Source organism: Chelonoidis abingdonii, chromosome 11 (assembly GCF_003597395.2).
Source record: "Chelonoidis abingdonii isolate Lonesome George chromosome 11, CheloAbing_2.0, whole genome shotgun sequence".
NCBI classification, from domain to species: Eukaryota; Metazoa; Chordata; order Testudines; family Testudinidae; genus Chelonoidis; species Chelonoidis abingdonii.
Window position 1 is genome coordinate 32,730,285 of NC_133779.1, and position 24,111 is coordinate 32,754,395.

General features: G+C 45.3%; 1 protein-coding gene and 1 pseudogene across 1 annotated transcript; one reads left to right on the forward strand and one right to left on the reverse strand.

The window, feature by feature from the left end:
• Nucleotides 1–1,735: 1,735 nt before the first annotated feature.
• MOB3A (MOB kinase activator 3A) lies at nt 1,736–16,879 on the reverse strand. The gene is made up of 4 exons (XM_032788105.2): nt 16,546–16,879; nt 10,571–11,140; nt 4,780–4,982; nt 1,736–3,702 (listed from the first exon to the last, which is right to left on the reverse strand). The coding sequence occupies exons 2-4, from the start codon at nt 10,986–10,988 to the stop codon at nt 3,673–3,675; spliced, it is 651 nt and encodes a 216-aa protein (XP_032643996.1). The 5' UTR covers nt 10,989–11,140; nt 16,546–16,879; the 3' UTR covers nt 1,736–3,672.
• Nucleotides 16,880–21,358: 4,479 nt separating this feature from the next.
• Nucleotides 21,359–21,767, forward strand: LOC116829338 (histone H2A type 2-C-like; annotated as a pseudogene).
• Nucleotides 21,768–24,111: the final 2,344 nt, after the last annotated feature.

A 24,111-nucleotide genomic window follows, 5' to 3' on the forward strand; every position in this document is an offset into this window, starting at 1 on the left:
CCCAACCCCCTTCCCCAGCCCAGAGCCCCCCCAACACCCTGAACCCCTTACTTCTGGCCCCACAGCCCTCACCCCCATACCTCAACCTTCTGCCCCAGCCCTGATCCCCTCCCACACCCTAAGCCCCTCATCCCCAGCTCCATTGAGTCATGGCCATCAATCTTCTTCAACTGGGTCACCAGAAATAGGATGACCAGACAGCAAATGTGAAAAATCAGGACAGGGGTGGGGGATAATAGGAGCCAATATAAGAAAAATACCCCCAAATGGGGACTGTCCCTATAAAATCAGGGCATCTGGTCACCCTAACCAGAAAAAATTTGAAAACCACTGGCCTAGGCACCACACTGAAACTAGATCTAATCTGTTACAACACTGTGGGAAAGCAGCACCCTCTAGAGGCAACTCATAGGCACAATCAGCCAGAACTCCATGCAGGACCTTAACTCGATTTTGGGAGTTTTCAAACTCACACATGCCTAGATTGACCCACGTAGGCAGCTGTGTAGAGACTTCACTTGTGCACTCCAGGAGAATATCCAATTCCGTTTTAAGAGCATCACTGCACCATTTCCCCCTGTGCATGAGCAGGGCAACCTCTATTTACAACCAAATTTCTATTTCCAACTGGTATGACTGGTAGATAGACGTCATCTTAGACGAGCAAGGATTTGATTATATCCCGGTGACAAAGGAAGCCCTTCTCCTCTAGCATGTAGTGGATGGTTCTCTGAAATCCCCTCTCCAGTAGACTAAATACTGAAGAGGAGCACTCAAGGGCCAACTCCCACAGAAGTTGATAAAGGGGCCCCTGTAGGATCAAATCCCTGATTTTTCACAGCTCCAACTGACTAATCGAAGTTGTGGGTCTTCAGCACCTCTGAAAGCCAGGCCCCAAATACCTGACACTGGGTGTGGGTGGGTGAAGGAGCTAGGTACAGTCCAAGGGCCAGTCTGAGCTGTATTTACTCTTTTTCCTTTGACTGCTGCAGGACCATAATGCTGAAGTGTGGTGGTTTCTAGTCATCCATCCATACCAGTAGCTCAGTCTGTTCCACTCAGTGACCCGCCCACGCTATGACAGAAAGGAGTATTGGGAGCCGACCCCCACCCCCTATGAAATGTGGTCTGATGCACTGAAACTTGTTCATGCCCTCCCGTTTGAGAGCCCGTGAACTAGGGATATAGGAGCACAAGCAAATTTTAAATGGCCATGCGCTCCACCCCCCTGCCAAAATAGGAAATATATCTGCATATGTTGGATGCAGCCCCTCAGGCTCCTGGCAGGTTGATAATTCAGCCCTAAGTATCCGTTTGGGCCACCCATTTTTCCAGGACTATTAGAGCAGAGGAAGGATGGCCCAGTGGTTAAGGCATTAGGCTAGTACTTTCAAGACCTGTGTTTGATTCCTTCCTCCAACCCATAATTCCTTGTGTGACCTTGGGCAAGTCACTTAGTCTCACTGTGCCTCAGTTGCCCATCTGTATAACAGGGATGATAGTGCTGCCTCCCTGGCAAGGAGGGCAAATACCATAAGGGTGAGGTGCTCAGATAATAACGGGGGCCAAGTGATGCTTTTTAGAAGCTCTAGAAAACGGCAGCCACCCCACGCACCTACACTGTGCTCACTCTGGTGACATTTCTAGATTATGTCTTGACACAACATTTTTTATTGGTGGTCTGTACAAAGAACTTCTAACAGGGAGAAGCTGTTAGCAACCAGCACCTAACACATAAATACAACATAATTTATTGTGTCTGTTTCACAGAATGATAGTGGGTATGTGTCAGAAACAGAGTCCAGGACATAGTAAGAGACATGACTCACGTAAGTACACAGACCCAGACCACAGGATTGTTTCCTTAGAGGAAAGTGGCTAGTGCTGGCAACTTGGTCCCTGCTCACAAAAAACCTTATTTTTCCCACCCACCTCCCTCCCACTCTTCACCCCAAATCCAAGGCAGTCTCTCCTTTATCACACAGAAATCAACGTTCTAAAGTCTCTGCATTAGGAAGTTACAGGCCAAAATTAAGCTCCCCCAGGCAGTACGCAAGACTTTGTCTATTAAAGGTAAACAGCTGGAAGAAAAGGTGTGGGAAACGGTGTTCAGGAAGAGAAGGCAGAGGACGCAGGACGCTTACAGAAGTTAAAGAGGGCCAAGCCAGAGCCAGTAAATGAAGTCCAGGACAGTGCGACACCTGCAGAGATCCCACAGCCTCACTAGCACGACGATTTGTCTGGGGATAGTGGGAGGGGGACTAAACAAGTGATTTAGTCTCTGGAGCGGCAGAACTTGGCTTCTTTTTGATAATCAAGCTGAAGTGGACAGAGGGCTTCCATTGCCGAGGGCAGATACATCTCACACAGTTCTGCAGCAACTCGCAGTCCAGGGGCCAAATGCAGTCACTCACCTCTCCAATACACAACACTCCCTTCCAACTAGCAGTCTTTGCTTGGCTCAGGATGGAGACCTGCACTCTGGGACCTGGGGGGCCTCCTTACAGGAAAGGGTGACCTCAATTTGCTTCATTTTAATCAGATTAGCTCTAGACTTTGGGATTCAAGAAAGTTGCCCAAGCAGCCCTTGGACAGGCTAAAAGTTGATTTTTTTCCAGGCACACCAACTAGCTTCTGTCCCAGTCTGGAAACATCTCCTCATATCTCCTTTCAGTAGGAGAAGCAGAAGTATTTTGACTCCCTCTTCCCCCTTAGGCTCGCCTCCCATCAATAAAACCTACAGCTAGGTGGAGAAAGACAGACAGCTAAGAGTGGATGTAACAGGAAAGTCAGGTGAAATCTATCCAGGTATATTAGTCCCCCGGCATAGAGAACACCCTAATATAGCAACCCTGGCCTCGACACAATGTGCTCTGAACGGTGGAAACCTTCGTATTCTCCTGCTTTAGAACTAGGAAACAGGTATTTGCGAGCAATGACCTCAAAAGATTAGCAGAGGAATAAACAGAGTGAGATTAGCATCCATCTCCCCAAGCAGTGAACGGTGCGGTCTAGCTGAGAAGTCAGAGGAAGGAACAGAAGACTTTTTCAGACAGAAAGGCCTAATCATGGAGAGAAAGTCAGTTAGATACAAGGGCTGGAGACGTGTGCAAGGAGCCAAGTCTATATGCACATTTAAGTGATAGTTAATTCTCAGCTATTAGAATACTTGCCCTAACAAAGCACTTCCTACCGTACCTTCAGGATGCAGGTGAGCCTTCCTCCCCCACAGCCAGTGCCATGCACCGCTACGGTCTCAAGACCAACTCCACACCCTGGCTATGCTGAAAGCAAGTCCATCTTAAAAAATACTTGAAGCAATGAAGTCTACAGTCTGACTAGGCTTAGTTAGGGCCACCCAACAAGGGTGGTCAGTGAGATGAAACATCAGGTGGTTTTCTCATAATGCTCATTCCCCCCCTAAAAAAACTGACTAAAAATGATGCATTTCCATCTAGTGGCAAACAATTACAGAAATTACCATAAAAACTAGTTATCTAAGGCATCTTTAAAAAAATATTTCTGCAGTCTCCATTTTAAGTTGAAAGCTCCATAAAAATATATTTCTATGAAATGTCTCTGATCGTCCCTTGAGCGGCATCTCCGGTGCAGTGATGGGGTTCAGCAGTCCTGAGGCGGCTTGGCCTGGGTGAGGGCAGGAAGGTCCAGAGCTTAGTGGCACATCCGGGAGGTCATTTCCTTCTATCAAAGGACACACACAAGACACACACACACACACACAGGGAAGTTAGTGGAAAGAAGCACAATTCCCAGGCAAGACACATTTCAGTAAGAAAGTCTCAAAGTCTGGAATGCTGTTTCCATAGCATCATTAATTAAAAAAGCAGTATTCCAGTTTGAATACTCACGTGGGGAAGAAATTCAGTGTCAGCTTTAACCTCTGCCCCCATATTCCTCTTCACTGACAGTCAGGAGACCTGCCAGCTGCCCCATCAGATTTAAATCTGTCTGGCTGCATACAGCTATAGAATAACCATCACCCACATTCCAGACTAATGCAAACACCTAGCGCTTTTATGGCACTTTGCATCCTCCACGCTCTTTATGAAGCTGGTGAGCATCGCTGTGCTCATTTTACAGAAGGGGAAATAAAGAACAGGAAGGTGACAGAGGAGGTGATTTAGCCTGAGCGCGCACACACTCCAAGTTACACAGCTAGTCACTGACAACTGGGACTAGGACCAAGGGCTCGACTCCATGACCAGCATCCTACCCCACTGCCTTTCTGTGCCATGTACAGCAATGTGCTGGCTACACAGTGATAAGGCATCAGGATAGATCCTTGGAATTCAATTGCAACTTTGCTAGCAGGGGTGCACAGCTCATTGCAGCGTGCAGCACCCGGACTGAGGAACAGCAGAGGCACGTGATTCAGCCATTGACCAGACAATGGGGAGTGGTGGTGGCAGGGGAATAGACAAGATGGCAGCCTGAAGCACAAGGAGGTTACCAGGCAGAATCTACAAATGTGGCAGTTTCCCTCTCTGTGGGTGTAATGGCCCTGCTCAGCTTGCATGAGGTACCATGGAATAAAAGAGGGCAGGGTAAGAACAGGTTTTGAGCTGTAAAGGGAGGGGGAACGGAATAGGTACGACAGGATTTCAGTCACCCTCTTCAGAGCTCAGAATCTCTCAAACTGAATCCAATATTTGGCTATGCGATTCAGTGGACAGGGACCAGGAGTCAGGATCCCAGAGTTCTGTTTGAGACACAAAACTCTAGGGCCATTCATAGTATAATGCAGCCAAATTCACTCACCAGAGGTTCCAACTCCTTGGTGTCTATTAGATTGAACTCTTTCACAAAATAGTAAAAGTGCTTGTAGCAGGTGTTCACGTGGGCCTCTGACCCCATATGGGTGATCCTGTCAAAATGGTGGATGTAGACGTGAACAAAGACCCGGAAGAGCCTGGACAGAATCTTCTTCACTACCTGAAGGAAGTTCTTGGGGAACGGAGTACCTGCAAGAAGAACACATGAGCACCATGATTTATTGAAATACACTTTCCCCAGGACTCTGGTGACATGCAGTCTTCCTAAAGCATAAAAAGAAACAGTCCAGTGGGTACTGCAGTGATGCAAAAACAGTTTTCTCTGGAGTAATTCACAGACCGCATTCCCTCCTTTCTAAATTTTGGACCAGTTTTTCCAAAGTTAATGCTATTAACCTATGCTATTGGGTCCTGTATTAATTGATGCTACTGTCCGAGAGACCTGAATACAAACTGGATTAGTGCACATATATATTTCCATCTGCCATTTCAATCTGATATGGTTTCTTTCAGTTCCTGTTGGGACATTTTTATAAAAAATTATGCAAGATAGTAGAGCACCATGCTCCACTCGAGAAGTGGCTGCATGCTGGGAGGAGTGACTCTTGTATATAGTTTAGTAAATTTGACAAACCCTTTGGGATCCTTCAGGTTAATATGAGTTAAAATTAAGATAATATTACGCTCAGTCATTTAGAAGCCCCTGTTCACATTCGACATTTTGTTTATGTGTCTTTCATTCTAACAGCTACATTTGCAATCCGCAATACAGTAGTTTGATCAGCTCCTCTTTCTCGTAATTACAAAACAACTTGAGTTTAAAGTCTATGTAGATCGCTTCTCCACATACAAGGAGGAGGTAAGAGGTGAAAGGTATTCGTTAGATATCCTTCTTCCCCTGCCCCCCAAGAGCTCTGCATGAAATTAATTTTCAGTCTGTGTTAAGTTAGTGAATCTGGTATTCTAAGCATAGCTAGAAAACTCTAAACAAGATAGAACTCCTTTGATGATGTAAGCTTCCCCCCCTCCAAATGAAACAGATGTTCAGGCAATCACTCAGTCCAAAAGAGGTCCTTGCTGAAGAACGGTAAATAAAGGGACCACACCCCAGAACTTCCTGTGGTTACCCAGATGAACACAGAGCAAGGATTTTGGCAACTGATACAGGTACTGTTGTAGGTTGGGGGTGGTTTACTGTCTTATTCTCTCCCCCAATGTCACCCCATTTAAGTACTGTTGTTCTGTGTGTGCAAATGGGGTCTGAGTAATGGTGGACACTTTCTGCACACAATCAGATGGCTCCTTTTCATTAGCACTTTGAGAAGGATGAATATCTTGGCATTCTCTATACACACTGAGGCAGTGCAGGAGTGGATGGGATCCTGTGGGATCCGAAGTGGATAACCAGCTCCTTCTCCCCTGTTCCATTTGTTAGCTGGTCTCCCACACAAACACCCATGCAGCTGTCATCTGGTTCTACTTCATTTGGCAGAACCTTGACCTGTGCTGCCTGTCCAGACAAGGCAAACAGGTTTCATTATCAAATCAAGCACTAGGACAAAGGGTCACGGAACTATTATTGTTCCTTCCTTGTGCAACATCCCCTCTCCTCCAATCTCCACTGCTTGCTTCCCCACCCGCAACACAGACCTTATATCACCCAGACTATCCCAGAGATGAATGGAGTTGCCTTAGGGCAGTAGTTTTCAAAAAAAATTTCTGGTAACCCAGTTGAAGAAAATTTTTTATGCCCACAACCCAACCAAGCTGGGGATGAGGGGTGTGGGAGAGGCTAGGGGCTGTGCGGTGGGGCCAGGAATGAGGGGTTCAGGGTGTGGGAGGAGGCTCTGGGCTGGGGCAGGGGGATGGGGTGCAGGAGGGGACAGGGCTGGGGGCGCATGCTCTGGAGTGGAGCTAGGGATGAGGGGTTTGGGGTGTAGAAGGGGGCTCCAGGTTTGGGGGAGGCTCAGGGCTGGATCAAGGGATTGTGACGCAAGGTTGAGGCACAGGCTTATGTCGGGTAGCTCCCAGTCAGCAGCCCAGCAGTTAGAAGTCCCAGCGGCGATGCTGCTCGACTACGGCAGGCTAGTTCCTACCTGTTCTGACACCATGGAGCGTCCCGGAAGCAGCCAACAGCAGGTCCAGCTCCTAGGTGGAGGCTCACAAGCAGCTCTCGCCTGCAGGCACCACCCCTCCAGCTCCCATTGGCTGGTTCCTGGCCAATGGGAGTGCCGCGCCAGCGATCAGGGTGGCAGTTGCATGCGGAGCCCTATGACCCCCCCGCCTAGGAGCCAGACCTGCTGCCTTGGGGCGTAGCGCAGTGTCAGAAGAGGTAGGGAGTAGCCTGCCTTAGCCAGGCAGCACTGCCGATGGGACTTTTAACAGCCTGGTTGGTGGTGCTGACCAGAGCCGCTGCGACCCAGTGCCTTCCATTCCTGGGTCGCGACCCGCAGTTTGAAAACCACTACCTTAGGGCTTCGCCTGAAAGATAACTTGGGGTCATTCAGAACAGCAGAAGACTGATTCTACGCCAAAAGCTGAGCAAGCCTCTGCTGCAGCAGTGCTAGCTCAAGGAGCAAGGGCTGAATGACACTTGTCCAAGATGCTCTGTATTCAGACCCAGACTAGAGCTAAGAAAAAGCACTGCTGAGAGAGGTTTCAAAAAGGGCCAGTATTTCACAAGCTGCAAGAGATGGAGACAAAAGCTTTATACCACACCAGAGAGACGCTGGAGTCTCAGATCTCATGGGTATAAAGCATTAGGCCAACACTTGAAAGGCTAAATTTAGGACCATTTCTCATTGACTACAACAGGAACCGTTGGCGGTCAACAATGCTGAAAGTCTTCTTGTTTAGATGCATAAATATAGCTTCCTGAGCCTATTTTTGGGCACCCAAGTTTGGACATTTTGGGCTCCAAATCTTGTTTACACCAAAGCCTCTTTAAATTCCTCCGGCAGCATAAGAGGGACATAGGTTACCATTACACACACTCTGGGGCCTCTTGACGCTGCCAGAGTGGTGTCAAGGAGCCTTCTTAGAACAAATGAAAATTAGGCCCTCTGGCCTTCATTTTTAAGCAATGGGAGGTTGAAAGATGTCAGATCTGGAAATAAAATAAGACGCGCATCATTCCGATCACAAAACTCCTGAACCACCCAACCAGCCACATGTAACTTGGCGCAGATCTACAGGCAAAGAAGAATGCAGCCAATAAGATGCGTCTTGCACCAGAGTATGAAGTCAGTAAGTGCAGGCACTGATGGGCTGCTCTAGGGAGCAAAAAGCATCGCTGCTTGGAGCCCTAGATTGAAAACACCCTGCATGAACAATCCCAAAGGCTTGGGTCTGTTGTCAAAAACACTGCAGTTGTTGCAATGGTCCATAAGGAGAGAGAAGAATCCCTCAGGTAACCTAGTCCCAGGCCAGGTATGACTTGGAATCAACACCTTGAACTGCAGCCAGAAGCAAGTGTAGTTTACACAGCATGGACATGGATGTGCTCATCACTCCGATCTGCTCCACTAAGCTGACGGGCCACCACATTCTGTGCTGTGCTTCTGAATGGGTCTGAAGTACAGCAGGCAAACCTGGATTAGTGCAGCACAGTCTACATGAGAGGGCAAGGTCACAACTCCAGTTAATCACAGATGTGGGGGAAGAAAAGTTATAAGCTACTAAGGAATCCAAGAGCACTCAGGGGTCCACACAGCCCAAGATTGCAAACCCCTTCTGCAAGCCTTGGACTTCTTCCTTCACTAGATGGAACCGCCATAACTTTAGAAAATTTGCAAGCTGTTTTCTTCTGTCAACCAGCACCTCCATCTTCTCAACCAAGTGTCAGTCAGAATGGATGTATTTTTAAATTCTGTTATCTCAACCTGACAGTCCAAAAAACACTTTGGCAGAATGAGTAAGATTTTCCAAGAGCCATGAACCCCATTCACAGAAGTTGACCTTGAGGGCGCCAACCCAGAACCTTCAGCAACAAAAATATAAACCCCTGTGGCGTGAGCTAAAGAATAAGTTTTTAGAAATAAGTTGCAGGCCATTACCATCGAGACTAGCCACGGAGGCACAATCACATGTGCTAAATCCAGGTATTGCACAGGCACTGGTCCTAAGCTACTGTTCAGAATGAGAGACCAAGTCCAGGAGCCCAACCGCTGTAGAGCAGAGTGACTCCTCTCGTTCTCGCAGCAGCCACATAATCTCTGAGGTGCCGTTTGAGTTTTCCAAGAGCACCCTCTGACTTGGAGTGCCTCGCCTGAAACAATTTAGGCCTAATTTTCCAGAAGTGCTAAGCATTCATCACGCTAGCCGAAATCTATGGTAACTGCGGGTACTTGGCACTTCTTTAACAAAAAAGGAAACAGTTATGCCCGACCGTGTCTCAAGCTAGGCACAAAGGCATCCAAAATCAGCAGCCATCTTCAAAAGTTTGCAGCCCTCTGTAAACTGCCAGTCAGTACTAGAGGAAGCAGTTCACCTACCATCTCAAGGATCTGTGCAGCCGTGATATCCAGTGCCATAAACTAGTGGTTTTCAACCTTTTCTCGGACCCCTAAAAAAATTCAAAGTTGAAGACCCCTTTGGAAATCTGAGGCAGAGTCTGCAGACCTTCCCAGAGGTCCACAAAACACAAGTTGAAAACCACTGCCAAACAAGTGCCTACTGGAAAAGGAACAGGGACATAGAAGGGGCAAGAGTCTGTACTGGTGGATAAAAGTTGATTTTTCTGAAAAAGAAATTGGATATTTTTTGTTATTTAAATTAGAATAAGCTTTTCTTTTTAAAAATGAACTTGTTTAACATGAAATCTGAATTTAACAGAAAATATATGTTAATACCTGAACTTATTATAATCTCTTAAGACATTTAAATAAAAAATAAACATGTTGAATTCATGAACCTCTATCAAACTCTGAGTTAAAAACTGCTTTTCTATATAAAGAAACAAGACGGGGAAACTTTTGAGGCTAAGCTTTATCAACATGGCACAACAGGTCATGTGCTGTATTAAGAGCTTGATCCTGTGGAGGACCCAGGCCTGTGCCACCGGGTGCAAGAGACTGGCAAAGTCATCACAGGGGTTGGGACCCAGCTTCTGACTCCAGGAGACACTGTGTGTATCTCATCACAATCATCCACTGAGCCTACCTGGATGATCTAACACTCCTATTTTATAGCTTCTCCCTACCTGAGCTCAGCTCTCAAATTATGAATATTTATGACTCCACCCAGCATGGAAACTTCCTCTCTAGCTCATGAAAAAACACTGAAGTTTATGTATCCAAAACATTTAAGGTAGTTTTGTTTAATAAACATAAATATTCTATACCCTTGTGTGTGTTTAATTAAATTCCCATTATCATCCTAGTGCAGCTTGACACAAATTGTCACCAATAAGTTAATTATCTTTTACCATTTTCTAACATACTAAAACTGTACAAATAATAAGAATCTGAAAACAATAAGCTATATAAATGCTTAAATAAATATAGAGAGTTATAGTGTACCCTCCTAGGTAGTAAAAAGACATTCCAAATCTAGTGTAAAGGCTCTATTTAGTTGTAAATCGACATGTATTAATGGTTATATCAACCAATGAGAATGCACCTCTCTTTAGAAAATAAAGGAAGTGCCAACGGAAAAGTTCCTTAACACGGATCATTTAACTCAAGGTCTTCCGTTTGGTGATGTAAATTGCCCTGATTTAAATCAACTGATCTTGTGTCAGTCCAATTAATTTCCCCACAAATCAGACCCGAACTTACCAACATTGGTGGGGAAAATGTCCTCATTGTTGATCTGCACCTCAATCCAGTCCATCAAGAGGTTCAGGTACTTGGGAGCAGACAGGGCAGTGGGTTTCCGGTACTTGTGCTCGTCCTGCCACCTGTACTCGTACTTGGGTCCCCCAGACATGATCGGACAGGACTGTTCCGTGCAATAGTCACTGATGGTGCCGTAGATAAGATTGATGCGATTGAAGAAGTCCACCACATGCACCGCCACCCAGTCATTCTGTTCCTCACCAGATGGCAGCTGGACGGCCAGCTTCAAGTCCAGCCCTGCATTGAGAGAGGCTTGAGCTCTCTTGTGCAGCTCAAACCGCTGAGTCCCAGGCTCAAACTTGCGTTTGGGCCGAAAGGTTTTGTCCTTATTGAACACTTGCTTTAAAGGGTTGGACATTTTTCTTCTTTCTTCCCCCCTCTCTCTTTCCCAAGTCTTCAGGGACGACAGAGACACACAGTGGCTGCACAGTTTCCAATGGCAAGTCGTAATGGCCTCTGTCTTCACAGAAATAACTCTGAGCTCCTCTGATTCTCCAAGTACCTTCTGATCTGCAACACAGAATTTACAGTAGTTAGATGTGCAGCTTTTTCAACAAGAGACTTCGTTCGGAAGAAGCGAATTTGTTTGAATGCCTTAGTGGGAAGGTTTGGACATACACCTCAAACTCACAGAACTGAAACGAAAGCCAAATTTGATTTGTTTCCCCTACCCTTTCGTCTTAGGACTAGGATTCTTTAAGGGAAGTGTAAAAGACAGAAGAACGAGGGTGAAGTTCTCAAAGAGGTTCCTCATTCAGCCTCTCTCACTGTTAGGGTGACCAGATGTCCCGATATTTGGGGCTTTTTCTTATAGAGGCTCCTATTACCCTCCACCCCGTCCCGATTTTTCACACTTGCTGTCTGGTCACCCTACTCATTGTAAGAAAACCGTTGCAGATCCAGGTCTTCAATTACTTCTGCACAAAACATTAAGTGAGAGAAGGTTTATACCCAGTTTGCCAAGTTATTGTGGGCGAAGAAGCAGATCATTACTGTTATTACTATAACTATAAGACAGCAAGACTCTACCATTATGGTACCGACATAGCTACATGGTTTTATGAAAGCATTCAGAAACTAGCACAGCATTATTTTACTACTAGGCAGAAATGTGCAAAATATTATCCACAACCGCTGTGTCTATGGACTTACAGCGAGGAGATTGGTTTCAGGCTGGATCCTCAACAAAGGCTGGATTCTAACACCCTTAAAGACATTGGGGAGTAACTTACTCCAGAAGCGGTCTCATTAAAATCACTGGGACTACTCTCTATGTGAGCCAGGGTATCAGACTCTGACCCTGAATGACAGGATTCCCCTTGTGAAACAGACACGTGATTTTTGGCGGTGTAATGTGGAAGGTGCTGACCAGCCCAACAAACACAGGCCATTTTAAGTCAGCCTGCAATAGATGCAGTGCATAGCTCCACAGTTGTTCTTGGAGATAGTCTTCTGAGGAGAGCTGGCTGCTCACATGGTGCTGGAGCATCTGCTACATTGCATTAAGGAGAACAAAGAACACATCAAACACTTTCTTAATGTTACTTTCCCATGGAAGCAATGGCCATCATTGCCAGAGGTTTTTATGGTTGTGCAACAGGAGGAGAAATGGCCCTGAGACGCTATTAAGATCTGTTCCACACTACAGAAATACATGAGAACCGCATGGCTAACAACCCATATTGCCAGCAACCCAACATCCATGAAGTTCAGTTCTGGAGCCATGCCACATGTTCACAAAGTCACCCCAACAAGAGAGGAAAGGGCAGGGTATCCACATCCACCCACCCACTCCCATTTTTTAGTTGGTACCAACTCAAAATTCCAGCCAGGTTCATTGAGAGATACACTCGTGATCAAGTGAGCCTGGGTCAGTTCTGAGATGAAATCAAGCGAAGCTCTGTGCTTTTGACCAAATTTTGCCTTGGGGAATGCATACTCTTCACAAACCAATATGGAGAGGTGTTTGCCTGAACCCCTGAAGCTACTGATATTTGCTTGACTAATTTAAGACCAACAGTGAAGGGCCAAAGATATAGGGGAAAAAATAAGCTTAAGATGCATTTGATCACACAGAGAAAAATTTTGAAAGTCATAACAAAAGGGGACACTGACAGCAAAATGCAGCGAGACAGAAGCTATGGTTGGCAAGAGCTGAGTCATACCCTCACCACATCCTGCAACAAAATGCTTCACTTCTTCTAAGAAACGGAAACACAAGGGGCTGTGCCCATTCAGCTTAGATGCACTACTGAGCTCACATATTCTTCTGTAACATATCCAAAACAAAGGCAAAACAAAACCCCTAACAATGTAGAGGGCAGGTTCATGGTCTGAAGCCACTTCCAGGAGGAAATTAGCTCCAGAGGGATGGTAGCATGCACTATTTCCTCACTTTGGAGTCTCAAAGGAAAGCTGTGGTACTGCATGAGTATTAACTGCAGACTCCTTTGGTTCTGGGCTCCAGCCAAACACAAGAAAGAGGCCTTTGACTGTTCTGACTCTGCTCCCATTTACCTTGTCTTTACGCCATAGTAACCCCATTGACTTCAGTCCAGTCACTCAGTTATGCTGGTATTACGTGTAATTGGCCTTTTTATTTACTTCCCATTTTTGCTGGCAAGTAGTTAAAGGCCACACATAGGTCTCTGCTCATTACCAGTACAACAGGGGGGATGGCAGGAGGGGACTGAAATGCACTACCAAAACCTTATGGAGAAGCACTCTCAAGGCCTGCCCACGCTTTGTCAATCGAGTGGACACTAAGGATTTTCCAAGAGAAATTGTCAAAGGGTGATTCATAAAAGCCAACCAGAGGGAGTTTTCACAACTGAGGAACCAGTTAGCAAAAAAAACCCTTATTTTTTTTAAATAGGCAGCAGTACTTGGGTAACTAAGCCCTTCTATGTTTCAGGTTTTGATTTGGTTTTTAAAAGGGACGTAAAACTTGTGATAGTTCCAGGAGTCACCTCCCTGGAAACTGAAGCCCTCTAAGCAAACCTCAGCATGGGCAGAAGCTGGACAAGCTTCCCTGTATTTCAGTCCTGACCTCTGGAGCTCAGGGCTTAGAGTGAAGATTAGTCTCCACGGGCCATGCAATTCTTGGCTTTCCTGCTATGACTGCCAAGACGCTGAAGAGTGGGGGTAGTTTGTGATGCAGCCGTGTCTAATGGAAAGGGACCAAGAATGCCAAACAGTCAAAAGATGGCAACGACTTTTGGTCAAATCTAACCTGGGCTGATTACAGCAAGTGACCGAAGAGTAAGGTTTGGTCACCTCCAATCTCTTGAGACATCTGTGCACCTGGCTTATATTTTTATATATAAGCCAAGTTTTAACTCTCAGTTTTCCTGTGTCCAGAGTTTGAAGAAGTGCCTCCTTTTCTCTGTGGAATCATTAGCATACTTAAAAAGTCAATACAGCCAGATCTTCAGCTGCTGTAAATCAGCATCGCTCCATTGACCTTATCTGCTAATTTACACTAACTAGGGATCTGGCCCTATAATTTCTAATGCTAGCATGGGAGCATGGTGAACAGCATTCAAGGATGTTGCATTATATTAGCACTGCAATTTTCTTTCCACAAATAGTTTCCTCTTCCTATTGCACATGATTTGTAAGACTACCTGATAAACTTGTTGCTGTGATCAGCTGCACATTAAGTAAAATTAGCAGCAGCCTTAAGAGTTTAAGATATTAGCAAAATGGAAACTTCAGCTAAAGTACAACAGGATGTAACGCATTCAGCTATGGTTTTGAGGTGTAACTTGGTTAAGAAAAATTCAGTTATGGACAATATCTGGCTCTGGTAAATGTAAGACATGCAGGTTCTGTGGCTGACCAAAGCAGCATCTGACATGAGTTGAAATATGAGGTAAAATGGTGATCATGAGTTTTTTCTCCTTCCACCCTCCCCACACAAGTCACAGCTCAAACAGCAATTAAACACAGAACAGAAAGGAAAGATCACCAGGGGGATAGGATTTGTGCAAGGGTGACTTGCAATTCAGCTGAACGTATGATTGGCAAGTAGCAGAAAGTATGGTTTGCAGGCAGTGCTGCTTTTTTATCCAAAGGTTACTCCCACCCAGAAGTCCACACCACTGGCTATCAAGTAGGAGTATCCCCACTAGTCTCACAAGAGACTGTTAATGACACAGCAACTTCCTGCACCGTGATGGACAAAACAAAGCTCTAACTTCTCTCTCTGGAGGAACAGTCCTGCCTTTATACCCAGGGATAGGAGATTAGCTCCATGCTGATGCTGGGTTGCTGTTCTAAAGCAAACTCAAACAAATAAGCAATGAATGATGGGAGAAAAATGAATCTCCCCAAAACTTTCATAACTATTACATAATCTTCAACCAATGTCAGATGCTGTTTTGGTCAACCACAGAATCTGTATGTCTTCTATTTTCTCAGAGCCAGATATTTACTGGGAAAGGGGAGGTGTGGGGAAAGATTTAAAAGACTGGATGCCATAGGGATGAGGAAAAGCACTTGTTAAAAAATTTTAGGCCAAATTTTCTTCTCACTTAAGCGAAGTGACTCCTGACTTCCACTGCATAAGTCAGTGGAGTTACATGGGGTAAAATTGATATGAGAGGACTGCTTTATTCTAAAATATGTTTCCAACAGAGAAATGCAAGGCATATTTCACTAGTTTTCCATTATTTCTTTCCCTGTCATTTCTCCAAGCTGGACAAGAGTGTCTTTGTATGGCAAAGAGTCACCATTTTCTGTTGATTTAAGAACATAAGAATGGTCAGACCAAGGGTCCATCTAGTCCAGTATCCTGTCTTCCGACAGTGGCCAGTGCCAGGTGCCCCAGAGGGAATGAACAGAACAGGTAATCAAGTGATTCATCCCGTTTCTCATTCCAGCTTCTGGCAAACAGAGGCTAGAGATACCATTCCTGCCCATCCTGGCTAATAGCCATTGATGGACCTATCCTCCAGGAATTTATCTAGTTCTTTTTTTAACCCTGTTATGGTCTTGGCCTTCAACATCCTCTGGCAAGGAGTTCCACAGGTTGACTGTGTTGGGTGAGGAAATACTTCCTTTTATTTGTTTTAAACCTGCTGCCTATTAATTTCATTTGGTGACCCCTAGAAATTGTGTTATGAAAGTAGTAAATAACACTTCCTTATCTACTTTCTCTATACCAGTCATGATTTAATAAATCTCAATCATATCTCCTCTTAGCTGTCTCTTTTCCAAGCCGAAAAGTCCCAGTCTTATTAATCTCTCCTCATACAGAAGCCATTCCATACCCCTAATCATTTTTGTTGTCCTTTTCTTAACCTTTTCCAATTCCAATATATGTTTTTTGAAATGGGGCGACCATATCTGCATGCAGTATTCGAGATGTGGGCGTACCATGGATTTATATAGAGGCACACGATATTTTCTGTCCTGTTATCTAACCCTTTCTTAATGATTCCCAACATTGTTTGCTTTCTTGACGGCCGCTGCACATGGACTGGATGTTTTCAGAGAACTATCCACAATGACTCCAAGATATCTTTCTTCAGTAGTAACAGCTAATTTAGACCCCATCATTTTATATGTATAGTTGGGATTATGCTTTCCGATGTGCATGACTTTGCATTTATGCATGTTAAATTTCCTCTGCCATTTTGTTACTCAGTCACACAGTTTTGAGAGATACTTTTGTAGCTCTTCACAGTCTCCCTGGGTCTTAACTATCTTTAGTAATTTTGTAACATCGACTGTCACTGTGACTTGTCAATAGCAAACATTCATCCCACATCTGAACACACAGACTACACTGTAAAAAATACCTCTTCCATTTTAAAAAAGGAATGAGCTATCTCCAGCCAACCTCTCCCCACCACTACGAAAACTCAGGAAATGATTCCCTCTCCCCTACAATCCTCTTTCAGGAAACCTACCTGTACACAGAGATAAAGAATCTACGCAGAGAAGTCATTTCCTTCAGTTCCTGAAACACCATCCAGAATGGCATGCAGTACCATCTTCCAACCCTCACACCATCCCCACACAGGATTTACTTTAGGGTTTTAACAAGTGCCAGAATAAATGCAATCAACAGATTAAAACCAGCAGGTTCTCCATTTTCTGGCTCCTCGAATTATACTGCCTGTTATAGTTTGTTGTGCCTGCTCTACAGCCTTATACCAGTGTTTCCAAAGGCCAAAGTTTAAAACTTCTTCATTTAAAAGAAGTATTTCATGTGGTCTCTGTAGTGCCAGCTAGATTGTGGGTTGCAGACAGGGAGGAGTCGGAAACATATGTAGCCACTTCCTTGCCAAGTGACCTGACAGCTTAGGCAGCTCACATCCTGCTGCCTTACTCATTTGAAAACCCTGCAAGTAAATCCTGGTGAGTAATACATTTACGGTACAGGTTTCCTTTTACAGAAGCTACTCCACTGTACTAAGAAACAATAATATTGTAAGATTTATTTTAACACTTACGGAAGACCCACACACAGACTAGGTTATATGCTTCTGATCATTCTACAGCATTGTGGTAAATTTCCCACCCAGGCAAACCAAGACCACATTTTTCACAGCTCTTCCAAAGGGATGACTGAGGCAGAAGGAAGTCAAAACACTGTTTGCAAAGCTGCAATTGATCATGGTAGTGAATGAACAAAAATACACAAGTGTGTCCTGGCAATTTCAAACTGTCAGGGTGGATGGGGAAAAAGGTATTTCAGGGCAGATATTAATAACTGGTAGAAGGAGAGAGATTTTCAAATATTTTAAACTTGGAACAAAAGGAAGCTTGAAAAGGTCACTAGTAGTTTCAGTCAGATGCCAAACTAGACACCGAGGCCAACATTTCCAAGAGTGGCCAGGGTCAGTGGATGTCCGATTTGACAAACGCTGGGCTTGATTATCCAGAGGCACTGAAGACTCAACTCCAGATACATCAATAAGAACTACCACTGCTTAGTACTTCTAGTAAACTGACCCAAGGAGATTGTAGTTAGGCATCTAAGAACTGAGACATCTTTTTAAAAAAAACAAAACAAAACAAAATCACTCTCTCTCTCACACACCCACGCACATACACCCATGAGCCATTTTTTAAAATTTAACCCAATTAATACTTTCTGCACGAAGACTGTAGTTTGTGATAGTCTGCTCAAAGGCTAAAATATCTGTCTCTCATTTCTCCACTGTATGAGTATGCTGAGCAGAGAGGAAGTCCCTAAACTGCTCTTTAGAATGGGTTTAAAATAAAATAAGACGTACACACATGCAAAATTAGCATAACCATAAGGACACACTTGAAAGAAACACACAAACACACAGTAGGAAACAGTCACAAATTGAAGAGCACACCAGATCAGTGGGAGTGTCAAAATTGCCAGGCAGAAAGTGTGTAAAAATTGTGAAGTCTGATCATTCATAGCCCTTCTTGAATGACATCTCTGCCTAGATTAATTTCCTGTCTGGCAGGGATTCACCTACTTTTAACTGGAGATCTCCAGCTTTTTCCTATAAAACTGCTCAGTCTGCTTTTGTTTCTATTTTAGTAAAAACATCCATGTGGCATATCCAAATTCTTTTTAAAAAGACTGTCCTAATATTATATTGGCAGCAATCTCTATATTGGCAGTAATCGTTAAGACATTAACACAAACCATGTCTTTCCTTCCCAAGGCAGCATTAAGATACTAACAGCAGTTTACAGATAAGTTGCTAATACATGTAAGAGCTAGGGAGATTCTCACTGGAAGCTTTGTACCATCTCAAACATTACTGCTTTCAATTTCCTCATGTATCTTGCTGGAAACAATCCAAAGTATCTGCTCTGAAAGGCAAAGAGCACTAGGTACATTAAAAAATAGTAGTTTTGGAGAGCTTTTGAAATAGAGTTATACTGAAAACACACAGCAGAATTTCTACCTGTATAACCCTGCTGATCCAAGCCTGGATATATACGTCTAACAAAAGACAGCATTTATGCCTTCGTTCAATGGGACAACTTCCTAGGTTTTCCTTTCATCAATCTGGTTTCTGAGAGGCATTAATGACAAATATAATGCAGCCATTTTGAAAGACAGATCTTGAATCATCAGTCCTAAGGATTGAACAAATAGCCCTTTCATAATCAGTCCAGAATAAGTTTCAAGAATGTACTACTGGTCTCCCCCCTCTCTTTGCAATGTGAATACAGCAATTTAAATCAGAGCAATGCTGTCTTGGACATTTCTAAGCAAGAACTCATTCAAGCCACATGGTTATTCTGGGGTTTCCAAGGAAGAGCCTTGGTCAGGATCAGGGCTGTCCATTTTCATGCCTTTAAACCACAAGAATGCAGAACTGATCCAGCTGAACACAAGAGGAAGTAGTACCATATTGCATAAAACAATCATACTGAACTTTGTGTTTTTCTTCCCTCACGAAAGGCGACCAAATAACAATGTATTCAAACTATTTTTTTAAATCTATTTAGTTTTGGTAATAGCAAGGGGAAGGGGAAAAAAAGTCAGACCTGACAAATTAACCCATACAGGGGCTAGGACGACTTCTAGTAACTAACACACCCTGCGGCAGAGCTTCATAGCTGCACACTGTAGCAAAGAGCAACAGCTTCAGAAAATCCACATCAGAAGAATAAATGCAATTTATCAGCATTTAGATCTAGTATGAATGGATAGTAGGAATCCCATCAAATAATAATTCAGTCTTAAACTTTCACACATGGGGGGGAAGAGAAGATAGTTCATAGGACAGTAATGAGATAGCACAGCCACTCAATTCTGAATTCCTGGCTTGAATCCACACCAGGCTGACAGTAATCAAAGCAATTACAATCTGATGTATGTTGAGTGGTCTATGCGAAATGAGCTGGGTGAGGTCTCAACAACAGGATTCACATCACAAATTGGTACCCTCAGAAGAAAGGTTAAGGACTGAAAGGTCCATGGGGACTGGACTGCCAGGTGTGAAGGTGAGACTATCCTCTTGCCACAGCTAAAGGCAGGGGTGGGCAAACTATAGCCCATGGGCTGGATCCGGCCTGCCAGTCATTTTAATCCAGCCCTCGAGCTCCCACTGGGGAGCGGGGTCTGGAGCTTGCCCCGCTCTGGTGTTCCAGCCAGGGAGCAGGGTCAGGGGGCGCTCCTAGAAGCAGCAGGATGTCCCCCGCTCTGGCTCCTATGCATAGGGGCAGCCAGGGGGCTCCACTCTGTCTGCTGCCCTGCCCCAAGCGTTGCCCTGCAGCTCCTGTTGGCTGGGAACCACAGCCAATGGGAACTGCAGGAGTGGTGCCTGCAGATGGGGCAGTGCACAGCAGAGCCACCTGGCTACATCTCCGCATAGGAGCTGGAGGGAGGACATGCTGCTGCTTCTGGGAGCTGCTTGAGGTAAGTGCTGCTTAGGACATGCACCCCAAGCCACTCCCCTATTCTCAACTCCCTGCTCCAGCCCTGATCCCCCTCCTGCCCTCTGAACTCTCAGTCCCAGCCCAGAGGACCCTCCTTCACCCCAAACCCCTCATCCTCAGCCCCACCTCAGAGCCTGCACCACCAGCAGGAGCCCGAGCCCTCCCCACATTCCCCAATCCCCTGCCTCAGCCCTGATCCCCCTCCCACCATCTGAAATCCTCATTTCTGGCCCCACCCCGGAGCCCGCACCCCCAGCCAGAGTGCTCACCTCCTCCCGCACCCCAACCCCAATTTCATGAGCATTCATGGCTCGCCATACAACTTCTATACTCAGATGTGGCTCTTGGACCAAAAAGTTTGCCCACCCCTGGCATAAGGGGAAGCTTGTACTTCCACCACTCAGGCTGTCCCCCTGCAGTGGTGGATACAGAAAGTATTTCAGTCTCCTGGGTGTTCAATCTGGTGACCAAAGATGATCTAGGTGCCACAGGATGAGCCATATTTTGTGCCTTTAGGGGAAGATTTTTCAAAAGGCACAAAAGGACTTAAAATATATCATTGAAAGTCTCCCCATAAAATTGCAAAGTTAGGATTACTCACGCTGCAATAGTTATGTATTAAGGGCAAAATAGAAAGAGGATTTTTTTAAAGTGGCCTTTGCAGTGGCGTTTGCTTCCTTTAGATATACACAGAAGTCCCCCGCTGAGGCTTTTGGGAGGTATAACTCTCTGTAAGAATGCTCTGCGCACAGTAATGCAAGTGACTGGGACATGACTGCAAGTGAAGGGAGAGCTGACTGGCTTCTAGCTTCATCAATGCTGAATAAAACTGACATGCTGGTTCATGACTCCAGAAGCTATTCTAGGTTCACTGTGTAGACACGTATTTCTAGGGCAAGCTGCAGCAGGCAGGTGACTTCCTGTACCATAAGAACGATTTTTTTTTTCCTCGAAAAGGTATGACGACACCATTTTTCAAAAAGTTCTGTGCAGCAGCAATGCCTCTTGTTCTCCTCCAGCCTGGCTTAGTCCCTGCCTGAAGGGATTTAAGAGGCAAGAAAATAATGTCAGTTTAAACTCTGATAAGTCCATGCTGTGAGCAGCCCATTTATTTCTGGCAATATGAATCACTCTGCACTGTCCTTGCAAAACAGTATTTTAGGGTATCAGCAAAGTAGTATCAACCTAATTTCTTTTCTTCTTCAAAAAAAATAAAACTAACTTGGCTGACGCGTCTCCAGTGTAAAATTCTCATGCTAAGCTGGTCTAATCAACACAATGCTTCAGATTATGTTGCGAGCCAGACTTTAGCAAACGGTGTTAGGTAGAACTTGAATTGCAATGTCAGGCTGAGGCAAGCAGGAAGGCAAAGCGAGGGCTAGGGCGAAGTCTCGCTCCTCACGGGCTGGGCTGCAGTTCCCAGTGGCGAGTGCACCGGCTGCTCCACAAAGGTAATTATGCTGAGCGGGTGGGGGCTGGAGCTCCGGTCTATATGGCCATGGTGCTAGCATATCTGACCGCCGAGATTCTTGAGTTAGCTGGCAACGCTGCTTGGGACAACAAGAAAACCAGGATCATCCCCCGTCACCTGCAGCTTGCTATCCATAAGGACGAGGAGCTCAATAAGCTCCTGGGGAAAGTGACGATCGCTCAGGGGGGTGTCCTGCCCAACATCCAGGCCGTGCTGCTGCCCAAGAAAACGGAGAGCCACAAGGCCAAGAGCAAGTAAAGCTGACTGAGGAATACACACTTCTATTACAAGTTCAAACATTGTGAATGTCAATGGGGTGGAACCAGGGTTATGGGAAATTCTACAAGAGTTTCTTTAGCGCACACCAGGCTCAGAATGAAAGGCTGGCTTTGAGCTCCACCCATCTCTCACTCTCTTGTGTTAAAATAATGCTTTTGATGCCAGAGCAGTAGGGTTCATGTCTCCATAACAGAGAGTTGTGAAGCCAGCTCTACTCCTTCTCCTTCTCCTTTAGACCTACGTGTGGCAGTGATCACATGCATTAGCCCCGTGGGTTTCAACCTGTGGTCCACAGACCCCTGGGGGTCTGCAGACTATGTCTAAGATTTCAAAGGGGTCCACACCACCATCTGGAATTTTTTTTATGGGTCCACAAATGAAAAAAAGGTTGAAAACCACTGCATTAACCTGTCTCATCTGCCTAGTGACAAGCAACAGGCCTTAAGGAGATCTCAGACTTTGCAGCAGTGAAGAGCTGCCCATATCGGAAGATTTTTCTACCACAGGTTTGACATGAAAAAAGTCCCCCAACACAGCAGCACCAACGGGAAACCTTTTGTGAAATTTCCTAGTGTAAACAAGGCCACAGTTGACCACATGCTGCTTTCTGCTTATGAGAGAAGCTACATTTTTGTGACTGATGCTCCATTGCCTCACATCTAGGGCCCAATTCCCACTTATTTTATTCCTGCATTTGTAGGGTGCCCAGACAGCAAGTGTGAAAAATTGGGACAGGAGTGGGGGGTAATAGGCACCTATATAAGAAAAACTCCCAAAAAACAGGACTGCCCCTATAAAAACAGGACATCTGGTCACCCTAGGCATTTGGAATAGAGAAGAATTAAAGGTGTCTTTCAGATATCTTGCACTCCATGTATTCTAAAGTCAGATGGGTCTTGCCCAACTCTGATTAAGTCAGAGCAGCTTCAGGACAGCTCTAGATTATGCTGTGCTTCCGTTCTGCCCTGGGGGAAAAAATAGTCACAGTGCAGCACACTCTAGCCACATGCACCCCACTCTACCCCTCTCTATTAGGGGCTAGATACAGGGATGATGCAGAGCCCTTATGCCAACTCTACTCCAGCCAGGGACGATACCTGCACAGGAGATATTCTCTGGGCCCTCTTTATGCTGCCAGAGTGGTGTAAAAGGACTTTAGGGCATGTCTACATTAAGGAAGTTTGCCAGTGTATAGGGTGACCAGATGTCCTGTTTTTAAAGGGAGAGCCCCATTTCTTGGGACTTTTTCTTATATAGGCGCGTTATTACCCCCCACCCCATCCTGTTTTTTCAGGGTTGCTGTCTGGTAACCCTACCAACGTACAGTGTAGTTACACCACTGCAAACCTCTCATGTAAATGTTCTGCACCTGTGCAAAGTAGGGCTTACACTGTTATTGCTTAATTCAGTACACGACTGTAAGCCCTGCCTTGGTAAGAGGGGTGCAGCACATCCTAGTGATGCATGTCCACACTGTGGATTTACACCATTTTAACTAATCTGATGTAGTGTTTTGGGCACATCTTCACTGGCAACGTAAATGCGCTGCTGCAGCTGCGCTTTTAACATGGCTTGTGCAGTCATGAGACTCTCCCAGCGCTCTCAAAAAACCCACCTCCAAGAGGGGTGTAGCTACCAGCGCTGGTGCACAGTCCACACTGGCGCTTTACAGCGCTGAAACTCTGTTTCAGGGGGGTGTTTTTTCACACCCCTGAGCAAGAAAGTTGCAGCATGTAAAGTGCCAGTGTAGACAAGTCCTTACTGTAGACAAGCCCTGAGGGTAACTGAGAATCCAGCACCTACTGCGGCCATGTATATCTTCGCAAAGCAAGTATAAAGAACCACTATTCCAGTTTGGCTGCCTTTTACAAACGCTTTGCACAGCTATAAGTAGCTGCACAAGGTGCAAGTCAGTGGAGACTCAGGCCTCTTATTTCCAGTCCACAGGCTCAGAAGCCAGAGTAGCAGCATGATTTCCAAAATACTCAACCGTGTGCTCCACTGCTGCAGCTCTGAAGACTTAACTATGCATCCCTTTGCAAAGCAGAAAGAGCTCTTATGGTCTCCATTGTGTCTGTTCTTTCTAATGGATTAACAGGCACATTGTCCCCACAACATGCCCCTAATCCACCTCAGACACGTTAAGAGAAATCAGATTCAACCAAGAGTCCGTTATCATTTCCATCACGAACAAGGTGATTCTTTTAGCACAGAAGCAGCTCCAGCAGGAGGTTCAGACACACACAACTGAGAACAAAAGCCACAGATGTCCCATGGAGACAGAGTTATCTAGAGAACTGAAGGTAAACACCCAGCCTAAAGGTGCATTCATGAAAGCATTAGC

Excerpts from the sequence above, each read along its gene's own strand:
- MOB3A (XM_032788105.2), bottom strand. The coding sequence starts at position 10,988 with ATGTCCAACCCTTTAAAGCAAGTGTTCAATAAGGACAAAACCTTTCGG. Across the intron at positions 4,983-10,570 it reads CATTTTCCCCACCAATGTTG|GTACTCCGTTCCCCAAGAAC; the intron begins GTAAGTTCGGGT and ends TTCTTCTTGCAG. Across the intron at positions 3,703-4,779 it reads CCAAGGAGTTGGAACCTCTG|AAGGAAATGACCTCCCGGAT; the intron begins GTGAGTGAATTT and ends GTCCTTTGATAG.